At 55.3% G+C, this 18,315-nt stretch overlaps 1 protein-coding gene across 1 annotated transcript in view; it reads right to left on the bottom strand.

The window, feature by feature from the left end:
• COL6A1 (collagen type VI alpha 1 chain) overlaps positions 1 to 18,082 on the bottom strand; it is a 30,254-nt gene extending 12,172 nt beyond the window's left edge. The window contains exons 1-20 of the mRNA XM_040603232.1: positions 11,589 to 18,082; positions 10,650 to 10,779; positions 8,541 to 8,741; positions 8,058 to 8,217; positions 7,734 to 7,856; positions 7,622 to 7,642; positions 7,418 to 7,438; positions 7,274 to 7,318; positions 6,944 to 6,997; positions 6,056 to 6,100; positions 5,925 to 5,951; positions 5,534 to 5,560; positions 5,389 to 5,433; positions 5,090 to 5,143; positions 4,264 to 4,326; positions 3,773 to 3,835; positions 3,549 to 3,602; positions 3,425 to 3,460; positions 3,188 to 3,250; positions 1,417 to 1,479 (exon numbers count right to left, since the gene is read on the bottom strand). Coding sequence (XP_040459166.1) covers positions 1,417 to 1,479; positions 3,188 to 3,250; positions 3,425 to 3,460; positions 3,549 to 3,602; positions 3,773 to 3,835; positions 4,264 to 4,326; positions 5,090 to 5,143; positions 5,389 to 5,433; positions 5,534 to 5,560; positions 5,925 to 5,951; positions 6,056 to 6,100; positions 6,944 to 6,997; positions 7,274 to 7,318; positions 7,418 to 7,438; positions 7,622 to 7,642; positions 7,734 to 7,856; positions 8,058 to 8,217; positions 8,541 to 8,741; positions 10,650 to 10,779; positions 11,589 to 11,697 — 1,404 coding nt within the window. The 5' untranslated portion in view covers positions 11,698 to 18,082. The remainder of the gene's footprint in view (positions 1 to 1,416; positions 1,480 to 3,187; positions 3,251 to 3,424; positions 3,461 to 3,548; positions 3,603 to 3,772; positions 3,836 to 4,263; positions 4,327 to 5,089; positions 5,144 to 5,388; positions 5,434 to 5,533; positions 5,561 to 5,924; positions 5,952 to 6,055; positions 6,101 to 6,943; positions 6,998 to 7,273; positions 7,319 to 7,417; positions 7,439 to 7,621; positions 7,643 to 7,733; positions 7,857 to 8,057; positions 8,218 to 8,540; positions 8,742 to 10,649; positions 10,780 to 11,588) is intronic.
• Positions 18,083 to 18,315: the final 233 nt, after the last annotated feature.

The following is an 18,315-nucleotide window of genomic DNA, read 5'->3' as shown; positions in this document are numbered from 1 at the left end:
TCAAAGGCATGTGACCTTATTTCTGCACAAAAGCCCAGAAGAGAAAAAGCTGGAAAGGAGGGACAGAAACTCATGATCACTGAAATCAGCCAAAGCTGGATCCACAGCACCCTTGGCTCACGCTGGCCGTGCGTGTCCTCGCCGTAGCACACAGCACAAATCCCTCGTGGCCCCAGAGGAATTTATGAAGATGCAGGATTTCGGGTTAGGAAATCTTTAGCAGTTCCCTGTCTGCTACCTGTCTAGGTATGTTAAGAACCGCAGGAGGGATGGGCACAGTGGTCAGGAAGGAAGTGTGACCACCAAACCTGCCCACGAGGATCGGGGAAAAAGCGTGCTGACCTTTAGCTTCTCTGGGACAGAAAGAGGATGAAAAGGAATCACAGGTTAGTGGGAGCCCTTTCCCCTGGCCAAGAGAAAAATGGTCCAAGAGCCAGAGCCTGCAGATAACGTGGCTTGAAAAACACTTGTGTTTGCCATATTCTTGCTCTTGCCTAAGCCCAATTATGCATTTATTTTTAATTTGGATGAGCAGAAGCATTCTTCCTTAGCTTATGGAAAAAACGTCCTTACTTCATAATGGCTTTTGAAATCTCACTGGTGTGGTGGAGACGCTGGGGCCGTCACTGGTCTGATGGTACAGGTAGGAGGGGAGTTGTCCCACAGAGCCCTAGCCAAGGGTGATGTCAAAGCATGCTTGCTCAGGTGCAAAGATAGCATTGGCCACTGCAATCAGTGCTATTGCCATGGAGGATTAACCCAGCAACACCTCCATGCCTAGAGTTACCAACTGGGAGCTAGGTCATTGGGAAGAAAGAGCCTTTAATTGTGCAGGGGACAGGAGCCTTCCGCAGGCTGGAGGTAGCCAGCTCTGCTCTCCAGAAAGCCCGCAGTGTCTGAGATCTGGTTTTTGAGGCACATGAGAACAAGCAGACCCCAGAGATCAGGAGGACCAGACCTTGCAGCAAGTAGACTTGAGGAGCACTGGCTTTAGGACAGACTGTCTCTGCAGATGCCAGGGGTGTCAGGGACACTGCTGGGACCCTCACTGACACAAGATGTCTCATTGACTCCCTTGACCAAGGCGAGTAGCATCTGGCCCCAGGCCTGAACATTTTTTGTGTTGCTGTATGCACTTGCCAGTTTCCAAATCTGTCAGACATGTTGACATCTGTATCCATGGGACTGGGAAACGGTGTGGAGTTTGTTCTGTCCCCAGCCCAGCAGCCAAGTCTTTTTTTAAGCCCTGTTCATATTCTGAGTCCCTGCCCCTTTTCACCAGCTTTGCTACCTGGTCTGGAAGATGCTGAGAACTTGCCTCAGGATTCTGTGGCATCAGTTAAACCCCCTACTCCACTCTCCCCACTGCCCCAACCACTTCTACCTGGGATCCAGAAGGTTAATCCAAGCTCTTACCTGGTCGCCAGGTGGTCCGAGGGGTCCTTCCCGCCCTTGGTCACCAGGTGGTCCAGGTTCTCCCTGAAAATGCACACAGAGGGCTGTTTGCAGAGAACTGACAGCCCAGGAGAGCCTGGAAAATCTGAGTCTGGGTGTTTTTGTACTCCAACAGCAGCAATGCCCAAGGGCTGGACATGGCTCCATTCTACTTTCACTTAACCAATGTGGAAATGGATAGCCTTCCACCAGTCCAGTAGAGTTGCATCCCAACAGGGCAGCAAGTCTGCCAGACCGGGGCTGGCTCCGGGGCACCTTCCTCATCTAGACCCATGGCCATGAGCGAGCAAGCCAGGAAGGCAAAAGGAGAGTCAGGAGGCACAGCTCCCCATCCCTGCAGCCCAAGGGCTTGCTGCAAGCTCCTGGCAATTCAGAAGCAAGCTTTCCCTGCTGCAAAGTAGAGCATTGCACCTCACAAGGGTGCACAACTGCCAAGCACAAAATTGTGCACCTTACAGCCAAGCCACCCCCAAGATCAGCCAGCACCAAGTGCTGCAAGACAAGTAGGTGAGCATCTATTTCTAGCCCCTGACTGCCTGCAGCCCTGGGACGTGGGGCTGGGCCAGCCCCCCACCTGCAGGGAAGGGAGACATCCAGAAACTTCCCGTGACAGTCACACCTGACTTAAAACTTTGAGGAAAGTGGCTGGAAGCTAAACCACTTAAAGCTGTCATTTGCAAGCTAGAAGCTTCCAGATGCCTAAGCCAAACAGTAAATATAAAACACAACTTCCAAAGGGTGCCGGTGGAGATGTTTCTGGCAAGATTATGCAGCCTTGTGCTTGGACTAAAACTTGGAAGGAAGCAGCTCATCATCTGCTGAACGGTTTAACTCCAGGACACTGGCGTGCCTTCATCTCCCGCGCACATCTGCCCCGCACACCATGCACAGCGGCCATGCAGCTCCCCAGGCAGTAAACAGGAAGGGGCAGGTTGCCAGCAGCCCCCTGCCAGAGCTGCCCCCTCCCCCAGGCAGACCTCTGCCCCCCTTCGTGAGCTGGTGGTGGGTACTGGATGTCCTCGCTGTAGGGACAGGGGAAGACCGATACGGTGGTGGCTGCTCGGCAGGCACACGGCTGGCCACCCACTAGGATGCTCTGGCTCCCACCACCCCCACCCTGCACAGCAGCTCCCCTCATGCCTCCGCGGTGTGCGTGGCGCCTCTGCCACTTGCCACATGTTTGTCCTGGCCTGCTGAGGGCTCCTGCCTGTTCCTCCCATGCTCACACTCGCTGACTCACTCCAGAGAGGCCGAAAAAATACTTTCCTAGTGACTCCCACCCAAGAGGGGAGGGAAGGGTGTTTTCCCCTTCAGTCCACACCCACCCATGCACGCTGCCCACCATTAATGGCACCCATGGCCTCCTTCCTGAGCCACCGGTACCCCACACAGCCTCTCAGCACCTGGAGAAGGACACTTTGCCTCTTTGCTCTCCATAAACCGGTTTTTCAGCCACAAGGCAGGGCCTGACCACTCTCTGCTTGCTCTTGGCTTGCTGGGCACAGTCTCCTCTGGGTTTTGGCTGTTTGGTGATTAGCTGCTAGCATAAAGGGATGATTGCTGGAGGACAACGGCAGGTCCTCCCCAGGCCGACAGGTAAAGGCACTGAGCTTGCCTGCTGGCCCACAGGCTGGTGAAGTTAGCCCACTGGGCATCTATTTCCAGCCCCTGACTGCCAAGCATAACATCATTTGCAAGCAGACACTGAAAGCCACCTCGTGGATGCAGTTACCAGCTCTCCTCTTGGCCCACGGTCGCCTGGCGAACCCGGGGGTCCTCTTTCTCCATTGCTGCCCTGCAAAGAGATGGTGAGAACACAAAATCAGGACCTGCTCCGAGCAGGAGCAAAACCCTCCCTCATTGCCCAGCTCTGAGAGGGCTCACGTGCAGCCCTCCTCCTCCTCTGCAGGGTACCAGCCCCTGCCCATGCCTTGCTGGCATGGTGCCTGGCAGCGGTGCCCTCACTTACCCGTTCTCCAGTAGGACCATCCATACCTGGAGCGCCCTGCAGAGAAACAACAGGGGTGGTCAGGCGGTGGGGATGGCTGACAAGCATGCACAGGGGGCATTGCAGGCAGTAGCAGAGGACTCACCTCATCACCTGTCTCTCCTGCTGGTCCAGGCTCACCTCGGTTTCCAGGTGTGCCCTGCACGAGCAAGCCACAGGGTACAAATGAGACAAGTCAGCAGGTTTCAGAGCAAAGCCCTGAGCACTTGTAGAACCTTGGGCAAACCTGCTTCAAAGCCAAGGCTGGAGCAGGGGACCTCTCCTGCTCACAGAGGGCAGGGGATGTTCACGCACGGGCACTTCACCCACCTTCTCTCCAGGGCTGCCAGGAATCCCCTGTCGGCCTGGTTTTCCGTCGTCCCCAGGTTCCCCCTTCACAAGAACATAAGGCACCGTCAAGACTGCATCCAGTGCCCGGCAGTGGATTTTGGCTCCCATGGCACAGAGGCTGTCAGGAGCCCCAGTGCACCCCAAGCACCTTTCTGGGTTGAGGTCTTTCCCCCGTGAGCTCCCCATCTCCAGCAGATTGACCCCCACTCCACCTGGCCAGTGGGTCACCTTTTTGCAGAAGCCCCCCGGTATCTCAGGAATGCTGGTGGGCACCCACTAACCTTGGATATGCTAGGAATCACAGTGGCCAGATCTGGGGATCACACCAGTGATGGGCACTGTCCTCTAGCATAGGTTTGTCCCCAAGCAGTGCAAGGGGGTCAGCGATGGGTCAATTGCCACCTCTCCCTCTTGCAGGGGAAAGGTCCCCGCCCCCCTCCTTCCATGTGAAGCTGCGCAGAGCAGCTCACCTTTCCTCCCTTGGGTCCATAAGCACCAGGATCACCCTTTGGTCCAGGCGGGCCTTGAGCTCCCTGTTGAAAATAAAGGCAGAATCACTGAAAACCAAGCCAGCATCACTATCTGTGGGGAACTGGGCATCAACCAAGCATCCCAGCAGCTCGGCCTGCAGCTTCCCAGTGGGATGGACAGGAGGCACATGTACTCAGGAATGATTCAGGGATGATGTGGCACTCCTGCACCATGGAGCTGTGCAAGAAACACTGTGGCCACATTGCTGAAACGCTGCAAAACTGAGCATGCTTCTGCAGCTCAGAGGAAAAAGGCAGGAAAAGATTGCTTTGGTTGGACCGCAACGATACTGGTGCCACCACGGATATGTCATCCTGGCAGCACGAAATAAGCAGGGAAACTAGAAAAAAGCAATGTCAGAATAATGTTTTCTGGAGGTCTCCAAAAATTTCCAACATTTTCTGGGTGGCTGGTCACAGCAGGTTGAAATAGGTTAATTCTGGGCTTGCCTGTCTGGCACTGAGCTCTCCTTTGCCAAGTCCTGGTGCTGAATGGCCTCCAGCCAAACACTCCCACATCATGCAGCTTCCCAGGCAGCCCTGAGCACTGGCAGCAGCTTCCAGGCAAGGGCAAGGCAGACTGCCCAGGGGACACCCCCAAGGTGCCGTGCCAGGGATAAGCATGGCATGTCTAGGGACATATTTCCAAGTGTTGCAACACCCTCCCACAGCTCCCCTTCTTGGGGGCTCCCCATTTCTGCGCACCACCATGCAGACCTGCTGCGCTGGTTCATTCTCGTGCAAGGGGCACCCACAGGGTACATACGTCAAATCCAGGTGAGCCTTTGCAGCCAGGTAACCCAGGATATCCAGCTTCACCCTGTCAGACAGACAAAGCAGCAGTTCCCATGAGTGTTGACTGTGGGAAGACCCCATCCATCATCCCAGAGCCCTGAAAGGGACATCCCAGTCCTGTCCCTGGCTGGCCAGCTGACAGCCCCAAAGGGATGGAGCCCCACTGCCCTACATGGGACACTGGCTTCATTCCCAGACCCCACAATGGTTTTCAAGGGAGAAAAGCCAGGGTCCTCAGGCTAAGCAAAGTGCCCCAGAGTAGAGATTTACCTTCATGCCATCGATGCCATCGATTCCACGCCTGCCCTTCTCACCCTGAAAGGAAGAATAGGGACCATGAAGAAGTGATTGCCAAAGACCTTCTCCCTCAAGGTGTCAACTAGAAAGAATAAACTGTGAGAAAGCAGAGGCTGACCTTGGCTCCTTTGGCTCCTCTTGAACCCTGCAAAAGAAAGGAGAGACATGTGAGACCCTCATGCATAGCAGATCCATCCCTGTACTGTGCTACAGTCCCCACGCCAGCTCGGCCCCAGGGTGCAGGCATTCCCCGTGTCCCTGCACACCACCGGTCTCTCCTGTTCTGCCTGGTTGTGCTGCTGCATGGTGCCTGTCTGGTCCTCAAGGCTGTGTCAGCTGCAAACTGGCTGATCCTGTTGGATCCCCACTCCTGGCAGGGGCAGTGCCGGCAGGAGGGATGGATATGTGGGCACGTACCAGACCCCAACACCACGTAGCTGCAGGGGCAGCCTGGGGTAACCAGTCAAGGGGACACAGAGATCTTCCCCTAACTTCCTTGCTGTCCTCACCTTTTCTCCTCGACTTCCTTTGTCACCCTAGAGATGAAAGGAGAGAGGAAAACCGGAGAATGAAAACACTGGCAGTGCAAAACCCAAAGCCCACCTAGGAACCATACCGGTGACCCTGCAGCCCCACATACCTTCATTCCTTGGTATCCAACAGGTCCCATGTCCCCTTGCCTGCCCTAGAGGACAGAAGCATGGTGTTATGAGGGCAGATACTGTCACCACTGTTGCCATGGAGCAGTTTCCCCCCCAGGCTCTTGATGTGGGGCTCAGGCCCCCGCCACTATAACCTCCCACAGGAGGCTCTCCCACTCCTTGCTTGCCCAGTCTGGGGGCACGGGATCATTGTGGATGGCAGAGGGGACCTGCTTTCACTTCCAACATCTCCAGCCCTTCCTGGGGGTGACGGGAAGACGGGTATTTGAGGATACATCATCTGGGATGAAATAGAAGGGTGGAAAATCCTTGGGAAGGAAAAATGCATGGCATAGGGTTTCCAAATTGGGAATGCACAAGATGAGTAACTGCACACTCACATGTTTGGGAGAAACACACCTCCCAAGAATAAATGCACCTAGTGAAAAAAAAATAAAAAAAAAAAAAAAAAAAGGAGGGGAGAAATAGTTTCCTTGTGATATTAGCTTATTATTTACGAAAGGTTTCCCTGTAACACTGCCGTGCTTGTTGTGTCAGAGGACGTGGGAGGGAGCCCAGAGTCCACCCCTGGGCTGGCACACATGAGTCAGAGACGTGTCCTCCAGGAGGAATGGCTATTTTGGGTGAGGAAAAAGGAAGTCTTGTAGCAACAGGGGAGGGGGCTACCTTGCTGCCCACCAGGAGCGACTGCTTGGCAGGATGGCTGTGCAGGGGCCCTGACAGCTGGTCCTGACTCCACTGACTGGCCCAATGGAAACAGGGGGATGCAGGAGCAAGGGCCGGTGAGGATGCACCCAAGAGGTCTGGCCAGAAGTGGCCAAAAAATAGCCCCTGCACAGAGTCACCAGGGCCAGTCCTTTACTTACTGGTTCTCCAGCATCTCCTTTCTGGCCTGGAAGACCTGGCTTGCCTCTTTCTCCCTGCAATGCAGGACATAAATAAAGTTAGCTCATCATCCCCAGGAGCAGAACAATGGACTGTTGAAAAGAGAGCAGGGAGGATGGTAGCAGCAATGCTCCATGGATGTGGGGAGCAGATGATCCTGGCTGTATGAGAGCATGGTGTGGATCCTCATCCACCTCTCCATGGGGCAGTGGTGAGGTGTCAAGGACCCACACCCCACCGGTGTCTGAGCATCTCCAGTAAGCCCATCCCACCACCCTGGTCCCATAGCATGGCCGCAGCTGGTGCCTCACCTCATTGCCCGGGTCACCAGCAGGTCCGGGGGGCCCTCGGGGAGGCTGCAGGAGAGAGGTACAGGTTAGACCAGCCACCAAGGCACAGCCTGGGGCCATGGGGATGTGAGGGAGGGGACAGGAGGTCTCAAAAACTCAACTCACCTGGCACTCGAAGGAACAACACTTCCCAGAGAGAAGGAGAAAACAGCATTAGAGGCAGTGGGCAGCACCAGGGCCAGGCTGCACCCTGCTCAGGCTGGCAGGGGCCAGGGCTGTGCCACCAAGCACCCGCTTGGCTACGGGTGACCTGCAGGGGATGGGCTCAGGCACAGGATCGGGGGGAGCGGTGCTCTGGGGGGCACTCACCGATTGCTCTGTGTTATCTTTCTGCAAGAGAAGAAAGCAAAGAGAGGGGGTTTGAGAGAGACAGTTGAGCCTGGGGAGGGAGCAGGCTGAGGAGAGGGTGGGCAGCGCTCACAATCATGTCGATGATGGTGTTGATGGTTTCCTCCACATCGAGCTCCCGGGTCGGCTTCAGGCTGGTGGCGGTGAAGTTGCGGCGGTAGCTATGGTCTGTGGCAATGATGTTGAGCCGCTGGTCCTAGGATTGGGGTGTGGGGAGGGCAAACTGAGACCTGCAGGTACCCATGAAGGACCCATCCCCAGAGGCCACCCTGAGGACCTGCATCCTCCCTCCGTGGAGGGGCTCTGAGGGGCACTCAGAGGCTCCAATGTCACACTGCGGGTCCCTTAGTCCCACTCAGGTCCCCTGCAGGGACCATCCCTGCGACACGATCCCTACCAGGTGGTTGGGGGAGATGGCAACAGAGAACACTTTTATTCCCAAATGTTTGGCTTCATTTGCAGCATCATCCAGGCCTCCGCAGGGCTCCTTGTACCCTTCCAAGGGGTGTCCATCAGTCACCACGATCAGGTATTTATTCTCCTTTTGATGGGAGCCACTGCAAAGGTTTAAACACAGGATTTAACGTTGCAAGAATTTAACAGATTTAGCTGGAGAAGAGTGGCTTAGGCATCTCCGTACACTCACCCTAGGCAGCGCCCCAGCCTATGGTCAGGGCATGCCACATCCCAGCAGAGCTGGAGCATCAGCAACCTGCCATCCCTGCGCCTGTTTTTGTGCCTAAGTGACCTCCTCTCCCACTCTGGGGGCAGCTCTGCACAATGCACAGGGATGTCCTAACCCAGAAGCTCCCAACCTCCATCCACTATGGCCATACCACCAGCATCGCCCTCTCCACCCACCCTGGACCTGCTGCCTTACCCAATGAGCAGCTCCTCGATGCCCCGCTTTATGGCACAGTCTGTGTAGGTGCCCTTCCCAATGTAGTTCACAGCTGAGACACGGTTCTTCAGCTCACTCTGGCCGCTGGGCATCGAGGTGAGGCTCTTGATGAGCACGACCTCATCGCTGTAGTGCAGTGCCCCAGCATTCCACACCAGGTTGCGGTCACAGCGGTAGTACCTGCATGGACACACCAGAACACACGCTTTCAACACCTTCATCCGTGTCCTGCTACCACCTCCACTTGCCTTGCACCAGCTTGCCACATAAAATGGAAATCCTCTGCCAAACATCGCAGGGCTTTGCTAGGGCTTCCTGCTCTCCTGCAAGGCCAGGATATGCTTCCCATGCAAAGCCCAGCCATGGGGTAGTTTGTCCAGCAGGTGGAAGGGCAAAGGGGTGCAGCTGGTGGGCATCCATAAGGGTCAGACAGTTTGGCAGAGAGGCTTCCCGAAGCGGTGCCAGGCTGCAGTGGCTGGAGCTGGGCAGGAGATGCTGAGCCAGACAGCCAGGTGCATGTCTGCAAAGCAGGTAACCACTGAAACACCCCAATCAGGACTGCGGTGAGTTTTCCATTGCTGGATGTGTTAAATCAGAGGGATACATGCCTCTGAAGGATGCTCTGATTCAGAGACAGATAAGCATGGGAGTTGAAGCCCTATCCTGTGCGCTGTCACAGCCTGCTACCCGTGACTCCCTGGGACAGAGGCATCATGACTACCTGTGCTTTGGCCAATGCACCAAAAAGGGTCTTGTCATGACATTAGGGCCAATTCCCAAGGGATATTGTTGCACAGCTTCCTCACTTCTCCAAGCTCATCTTCTCTTTACTCAGCAGGACCTTTCTCAAAGCCACCTGAGTATTGCCTACTGCTGTCGCCCCCACCCCAGAGCTGTCGGTTGCCTCGCCATCACCTATGCTGACCACGCCATGCACACTGGGGGAGCCAGAGCATGGCATGCATGGTGGGGGCTTGCATAGCCATAGCAGGTAGAGAGCAGCAGAGTGGGCGCAGGGGTGTTTGGGGTGGGCTTGGGAGGTCCACCCACATGCAGCAGGGGCTCTGGACAAAGCCCAGAGCCTAGCTTAGGAGAAAGCCATGCTGCATTGACGTAGGTCTGGCAGGTTGTTCCCAAGCACGAGGCTCCTGGTCACTGAATGCCTCGCAAGGTAGCTCTCCTGCCTGGGCAATGAACAGGTGAGCTGCTAGTACCCTCCCAACCTGCCCTGAGGTGGGCACCTTGCCCCTCCAGCTCATGCCGCCACTGGTGCAGCACTGGGACAACCCCACAATGCCCCTCTGGGCACCAGCAAACATCTACTGCTGCCCCAAAGGGCTCAGAAAGACCTACATGCCTCCAGGACTCGTAGTGCTCTTGTGCATCCCTGGTTTTCCTGCCAGCAGGCAAGCCATGGCCTTTGCCTGCAGCTCTTCTCAGCATCACCCCCCTCTGGGATCTGGGAGCTTTGGCGCTCCTGGGCATCCCTGGGTGGCCTCACCCTGGGAAAAGCCAGGGTCAGACCTGGACCGGTGGCTGCAAAGGTGGGTGAGGAGAAGGCAGATAAAGGGCTGGGCAGCAGGGTGAATCAGGGGCACCCACAGCTGGGTTCCGTGCTGCAGGGTGTCCTGAGGTACACAAATTGCGAGGGAGGGCTTGCTCCATGGAGTGCCCATGCATCTTGGGTTTAACACCAGAAGTGCCCTGTGCTACCCGAGCACCTGGGTTGTTCTGGGCCCAAGCAGCCAGTGGCACAGGGATCAGCGTGGCATTGGCACTACAGAATAACCACCAGGCCAGCCGGAGGTGGTGCGGCTGGAGTGCTGTGTCTGCCACTCCGGGAAGCCCTTGTTTTCCCAAGGGTGGGTGCAGACAGCTCTGCTAAAGGTACGCTGCTGCCCTCAGCTTGGATGGAGTATAAAAAGGGTGGCCACAGAGCAGGAAAGGGAGGAGACACTCCCACGCCCCCTCCCCAGCATCCCTGCTTTCTTCCTCTCCCTCCATGGACGGGCACACAGTGTAGTCTCAGCATCCCACCCGGCACCAGGCTCCATCCCTAAAGCAGCCTGGACAAAGCCCCAGATGTACCTGCTTGTCAACTTATCAATGAACCGGTTGGTGAAATCTTTCACTTGGGTAACCAGGTCCCCAAAGGGCTTCACCCTCAGGGCGACGCTCTCTGAGGTGTCCAGAACAAAGAACAGGTCCACGGGGCAGTCTGGGAAGAAGCGGAGAAGCAGGAGTCAGCAGGCCACCCTGCTGCATCGCCTCCCCAGCCTGGGGTCCCCATGCTGCCCACCCGCAGCCCAGCTCCCTCTTAGCAGGCTCCCAGAATCCGCACTAAGGGTGCCGCTCCCACATCCTCACACCACTTGAGACACGCAAGCACACACACGGGTGAGGTTGCTCATTTCTGTTTTGGCATCAAGGGTAAGCCAGCTCAAGCTCATATTCAGAAAACATCACTTTGTGGCATTTAGCAGCTTCCTATAAATTTTTTCCCATTTACATTCAAAGCATATCTTTGCAAGACCAATACTGGTTATTATACAAAATAAGGTGCAGCTGCAGCAACCACTTAAAAAAATAAAACCAAGACATGATAGCAATTAATGCAATGAGAAAGCAATGATTTTCTGACAAATTCTGGCACAAACATCCTTGCAGAGGAGAGTAAAAATGGAAATGCCCCTTAACAGCCAGTGTTAAAACCAAAACAGTTCAGAAAACGAAAATGGTATCAACTGTTATCCCCCTCTCCTGTATCCCAGTGCTACTGGTAACACCTGACAGGACAGAGCCGAGGAAAAAAAAAAAAAGACAAACAGCACTAAAAGCAGGTACGTCTTACAGATCCTCTCTAAGCCTACATCGCTCTCCTCAGCAAACGCAACTCTTTCCCAAAACGTCCCGGCAAAGCTGCAGCTCTGTGTGCCAGTGGAAGCGTCCGCCCAGGAGGGACACGACAGCCGGATTTCTCCACTGATCCCAGGAAGGAAAACGCCCTGGGAAGCAGCCTGGGCTTACCTTCTGCATTGGCGACTCGGGTGGCGATTTCTGGGCGCTGAGCCCATGACACCCCCCCCAGGAAACCGGCCGGGAGCAGCAAAGTGAGTAGAAAGTCTCGCAGTCTCATTTTGCTTGGTTCAGATTACCATCGAGCTGGACCGAAGAAAAAAAAAAAAACAAACCAACAAAAAACCAGGGAAAGACAACCAGGCAGCCCAGAGAGGCCGCTGTCCGGAGGCAGGAGTCGATGAAGATATTTTTTTACCACTTTCCCCCTGGTTTCTGTGGGAGGAAGAGGCAGGAGGGTAAGGGTGAGGAGGAGACTTCTCCAGCCGGAGGAGGATGGAGGGAGGGACCAGGGGCTGTCAGCTGTGAGTCAGACATGGATGAGGCATTTCTCCTTACGCTTTTTCTGGATGTGGCTGTACCTGCAATGGCATCCTGGCCACCGGTGCCGGGGATCTCTGCAAGCCTCATGCAGGTAGCCCTGGCACAGTCGGTGCCCGGCATCAGCATCGCCCCTGGGGTTCAGTCTGCTCTGTGGGGCAGGGGGGATCGGGGCACCTGCCAGGCTGCTCCCTCCCAGCTCCTGAGGCAAGGAAGCCCAGGCAGGGAGACAGATATTCCCACGGCATCCTCACCTACATGTGAGCTGGCTTGTGTTGTCCTGCTAGCCGGGGGACTCCCCACCACAGGGCAGAGCTGGAGCTGTCCCACAGCCACCCAGGGATGGGGGCACCATGGAGGCACCACACTTTTGGAGAAGCACCATCCTCCCTGACTTTCAGGGTTTTCTACTCAACCCAGTCAGGAACTTTAGGGGAAAGCTGAGAAAAACACCACAAGGACCCCCCAACAGATTGGGATGCCCCTCACCCCACTCCACCATGGGCCATGATCAGGACAAGAAGCAGGGATAGGGTCAAGCCTGTCAAGCCCAGTAGGTAGAAGCAGGATCGCAAGTCCTTAAGGATTCCCGGAAACAAGCATCTTCCCATCCTGTAGCGTAGCAGGAAAGCCTGAGGACCCGCAGCTGTGGGGAGCTGAACCCCCACAGCAAGGCCCCCCCAGGGTGTTGTGGACCATCCACTCTCCATGGCCAGCACTGGAGACAAGTCCCATGCTCCTGAACTTAAGACCCAGAGGCCGTACTGCCAAACCCCTCATTACAGTGGGAGTTTTAATTGCTATCGCTGAGAGGGTGAAATACCTAGAGGGCTGATCCTGCCACAGCTGGAACCTGCTCCCAAAAGTGCAGGAGGGGACCAAAAGCTGTCATGAAATAGCAAATTGATGTGATGTCCAGGACAGCTTGGAAGGGCAAAGAACCAACACCACAAGCACGGCCAGCACAAAGGGTTCACACACAAGTTGGTTGCAGGAAGGCAGCAGGGCTGGCTGCCACCTCCGTCACCCCACCTTCACACACAACCACTCTGACAGCATCTTCAGGTGAATAATCAGGAGAAAACTTCATAGGCTTGGCTGTAGGAAGTTGTCTTAAGTTGAAACAACTGAAAAAAAGCTTACCCCCACCAAACGCAAATTATATTACTAGAGGAGCCTGTCCACACTATCGAGGCAGAAAATGTGTATTTGGATAAACAACATCCAAAGCCAGTGCAAAAAAATAAAATGAAATGCAGGCTGTGCTGTACTGAAACCTCGTAAACCCAACAGCACAAGTGCTGTTTCTCATGCAAACACAAACCAAAGTGTATCTGTGGAAGCTGATGTTAAAACCAAGGAAAGATGAGGAACTGGTGGTCTCAATGAAGGGCAAGACTACTGCTGGGCACCCCTGCCCTCTGTCCCCACAGCTTCTCTAGGACTTTGGAGAGCCTCAGGGTGCCATGTGCTTTGGCTGAGGGGCAGCCAGACAAACAGGGCTCCTCCTTGGAAGAGCAGCACTGGGAAGTGACACCAAAATGTGAAACAAAACTGTGTGTGTTGGGAGCAGGAAGAGACACCCCAGCCCCAAAAGAGCCAGGCGTGTGTTGTTCTGAAGCAAGGGCTTCTCCCCTAGCTGAAAAACTTTAGTACCAGCATGAACCTGGCTGGTATAAATAACTGGCCAAGTGCAGAGGTGGGTGGGCTTCACAGAGCTGTGTGGGTGGCACCAGGAGATGAGGACACAGAGAAGCAAATTTCCAAGGCGTCTCAAACTGACTAAAGATGCTCACCAAGAGAGCAAGTGTGCCCAGGGACAAATCCTGTCACGTGACAGTTCACAGGGGATCAGATCTGCTTTGGCTCTCCAGCATGCTTCCTCGGGGCTCCCATGAGGGAACTCACCTGGGATTTTGAAAACCAGCTAGAGGCTCCCAGGGAGAGGAGCGCTGGGAAAGGACCTGTCTTCATGCATCAGCTCAGCAGAAACGTCCTGTGAGTTTGCACACCAGAGGTGTTTCCTCTTTGCTTTATCTCTTCCTCTTTCCCCTTTCCTCCCAGGGAATTACCCTGAACAGCAGAAAAGCCAATCCCCTCTGCTCCTTACAGGAAGGGAAAAGCACATCCATCCCGGGAGCAGCCCGGCCGCGCCGCAGAGCCTTATGAGCTGGAGGCCGGTCGGCCGTGCCAGCAAAGACTTAATGACGATGGTATGGCTTGTGCAAGGCGCCTGCTGACCGTATATGGCTCTGCACAGCTGCGTCCTGTCCGACCCCGTGCACCCCGGCATGGGGAGCCGGCAAGGCAGGGCTCCCCCCACCCCACCGGGGACCCCGCTCCCTGCCCAGCACCCAGCCACCAGCCCCAGGGGCTGCTATCAGGCACGATGCCCCGGGCTCGTCCTCTCTGCGGTCCAGCCAGACTGCAGGCTTGAATCCCTGTCCAGCTTCAAAAGCATTTTAAAACATTGCCTTTTCCAGGTCTGTGGTGCTAAACTGGGGCCAGCAGCCAGCACCGTCCCCAGGGCATTGGAAGGCCATGTCCTTGGAAAAAAAAGTGGGCTTTTTTTTTTTTTTCCTTTTTCCCCCAGAAATCCAGCTGATAGCTGGGCAGCGGTTTGCAGGCTGACCCCAGGGGTGTTGCAATCATTGGCCCTAGCAGCATGCCATTATTTCCCAAAACTTAAGAGTACATGCCTGTGAAGGATGTTCCCTTTCCTTTCTTCTTCAGAGGAAGCCAGGGAAGCTGATCCCTATGGCTCTGCCACACTGGGTCCCCCAGGAGCAGAGGACCCCTTCCACCTACCAGTATCCCTCCAGAGTGCCATGCAGATGGGGCAAGGGGAGCTCCTCCACAGTGCCTGTACTCCCCGGGGGATGAGCGCTCCCCATCTCGAGTCCCAGCCCACAGCACTGCATTGCACAGCCAGCAATAAACTTTTAGTCCAATTCCAGACCAAACTGGGGTGCAGAAGAAAAAAAGTGCACTTGGGACAGGTTTTTTATATTTTCTTCTCCCAGACTTTGATAAAAGAATGACTTTACTCCATTTTTCTACTATTAACTCTTTCATACAACCGTTCCTTCTCTTTAATCAAGTCCACTTAAAAATGGAAAGTGGAACATGCTCCTTCCATAGGGAATGAGCTGACAAGAATTCCCCTGGGAAAAGCCAGGACTGAACCCATCAGCATACTCATACAAAGGGTGCTTTGAAAAGCAGGGAAGGACTGAGTGCCAGGTTTCCAGCTCCATCTTCCACAGCTGGGGCTACTTTGTCCTCTCACACAGTTCTGCAAGATGCCATAATTAACAAGCACTGAAATTTCCCTGATTGCAACCACATGAAGCACACCAGCATCCTGCTAGCTGGCTGTGTCACCTTCTCCCCACTCCTGGGGTCATAAGCACCCAAAACTTGCTAAGCTTTTGGGGCAGCAAAGGCATTTGTTAGGAGAGGTTTCCATGGGCTCTTCTTACCACGGGCTGCACCTCCCCAGGCTGGCTGTAGGACCCCAGCCCCCCAGGGTGCATGACCCAGCCTGCCCATGGCTCAGCTGCATCCCCACTGGCCGCTCCATCTCCATGCTCAGAGCTCCACTACGGGAGCAGCCGTGGTCCGAGCTGAGCACTGTGCCAACCACAAACCCCACTGGAAAACGTGTGGCTTGTGGTGTTTCTGCACATGGTAATTTATCTTCCCACAACAGATCTCTGCAGGAGGAGGCAACAAAGCAACCCCTCCACGCAGGAAAGCATCACCTCTCCCAGCACAGCAGCAGCTGCTCTCCCAGCATAGGCAGGTGGTGCCTTGCCAGCACCCTGTCACGGGCACCGAGCAGGCTCAGCACCATGAGAGGAGGGTCTCACACTCACCCACCCACCAGCAAAAAGACCCAGTGGAAGAGCCAACCCACGGCATGCAGCACCTTCCAAATCCCTTGACATCCCTACTCAAAGTGCCAAGCCACTTTTCCTCTGCCTGTGCTCACATCCACCCTGCAAGAGGCAGGACAGCCAGGACGTGGCGCTTCTTCCCTGCTTGAATCTCTGGCTCATCTGACCCAGCATGAACTTCCCCACTGTGCAGTCTGCCAGCTGGGCTTTGCTCCTACCAGATCGAGCTGGCCTGGGGGGACCCTTCCCTCCCTCCCAGCACCATTTGGGGACACGTTTTTCCCTTCCTCATCAAAGCCTTCCCAAGCTCCCCCTGCCACCCCGCCGGTCCAGCGGCGCAGGGTGCAAGCGCCCCCCCGCCACCCTCCTCTGCAGACCCCTTGCACTCCGGCACAGCACCACCAGCAAAGCCACAGCCCCGCACCCAGCCTGGTGTGGGGTGGGTTAATATTTTCCCTGTTACCTCACGCTGGCCTCTGGTCCTATGGAAAAACCAAACCATCTGGTAATAATATTTCTCTAATAGCTGTCTGCGTCTGTGGGAAAGCTGGCTCAGCTTCTTAGGAAAGATGAGAGGGTCGAGTGAGAGGGGAGGTTGCGGATGCAGCGTGGGAGCTTGAGGAGAGGAGATAACGATTTCAGGCTCCTTTTCCTGCCCCCCTTCCCAGGGTTCACCGGGATCCTCCCCTCGCAGGGCTCCCGTGGGATGCCAGGACGTCACGCTTTCAGGATACCAGGAAGGGCCTCCCCACACTCCCCTGGTGAAAGTCACCCTCTCTTCCCCTGCCTCACAGCGGAGTCTTGAAGGAGAGCAAAGAAAAGCTCACTTTCAAGTCTCATTTTTAAATTTTCTCCAGGGAAAAGGTACGCTTTACACTCAGAAAATAGAAATGGCCTGAAGTGTAGGCTTTGGGGGCTCGGGAGCATCACAATTTGGGGATAAAACTGGCCCAAAATGGAAAGATGGGCAACACCTGCACCGTCCTCCTGTTCTTGGAGAAACCAACACCGAGGTGTGGGTGTCTGGTTTTCCAAAAAGCTAGAAAAGAAAAACTGAAGGTGGATGTCTGAGGGCTGTTACTCGCTAGCTCCTGGCAGGCGACCATTCTGGCCCCAGCCAGCCGACGTGGTGTCAGCACAGCCAGGGACATGCCACCCCAGCCCTGGGGACACCGCTGCCGGAACAGGGGAGAGAGCAACCACCTCCCCCATGCAGCCTCTCATGGAGCACATCCAGCAGGCACAGCATGAAAACCGGGTGGAAAAACACACGCTAACCCTTCCAGCAGTTGGGCGGAGAATATTTTCCACTTCTCTGCAATAAAACGCGTCAGTTGGGCAATTCCCAGGGAGTGAAGCATGCTCTCCAGGCTGGGCACATCTTCCTGGGGAAGGGAGGCACCAGGCGCTCGAGGAACAGCCGAGCAGCCACCAGGCACAGCCCTGGCTCCAGCTGGGGGGACTGGAAGCACTGGCTACCACCCAGTCCCACACTGGGGGGTGGCACAGGGCTCCCCCTGCCCTGCGGTTTGCAGCAGCTGGGCCAGCTTGTATCACAAACTGCAAAAAGATGAGCTATCAGGGTAGAAAACCTGTTTTTTCCCTGCCATGGGTTACAGCACCACTTCTAAGGCCCCCCTCTCCACATCTGTCCAGATGCACAGCAGCTTGTTGGTGCACAACAGTGCTGAGGACTGGTCCCAGCAAGCCTCGGGTGGCAGGGGCGGCACAAGGCTGGCAGCAGTGCCCATCTGCCCCTGAAGCCACACAGCAAAACCCACGATGCCCACACGGTGCTGTGTTTCTCCTTTCATCTCTCGCCCGTTCCCTACCAGCTTGTCTTGTCTTTCAAGTTGCAGTGGTGCTACAGCACAGCTCATCTCTTCTGCAGAGCCAAAAGACCACCCCTAATTGCTTTCATTTCCCTTCCCTCTGCTCTCCCACACCCTCCACTCCCCTGAACATGCTTTCATTCTCCCTCAGTGTAGTCAGCAAGCCTGAAAGCCCTAGGAAGCACTGAAGTCTATCTTGCTTCTTGGGTACCCTCCAGACAACGTACCTCAGCTGGCTTTGCAGCCTGACCCCTTTCCATGCTTTTCCAGGTGGACAAGCCACCCCAGCCCAGGAACTTGCACGTCTTGCAAAATCCCTGAGGTCCCTGTTAGCTCCTTCCCAGACTGTTTCTGCTGTCTAATTTTTTTTTTTTCAGCATGCACCTTCTATGCCTTTTTTTTTTTTTTTTTTAATACCACTCCAGCAGCCATCGCACATCACAGCTTCTGGGGTGGTTATGGCCTTTGAGAGCAGCCCTAGGATGCAGCAAGGCTTACAGCTGAGCTCTTTTTACACCAGAGCCAGACCCAGCCTGCAGCCTTTTCCTAGAAGCATAAAACAAGTCAGCTACCCTTCCTAGCAAGGACGCCTTCCCAGCCCACTCCAAACAGAGCCAAACATCCTCC

Source organism: Falco naumanni, chromosome 8 (genome assembly GCF_017639655.2).
Source record: "Falco naumanni isolate bFalNau1 chromosome 8, bFalNau1.pat, whole genome shotgun sequence".
Lineage (NCBI taxonomy): Eukaryota > Metazoa > Chordata > Aves > Falconiformes > Falconidae > Falco > Falco naumanni.
This window is presented reverse-complemented; position numbering and strand designations above follow the sequence as displayed.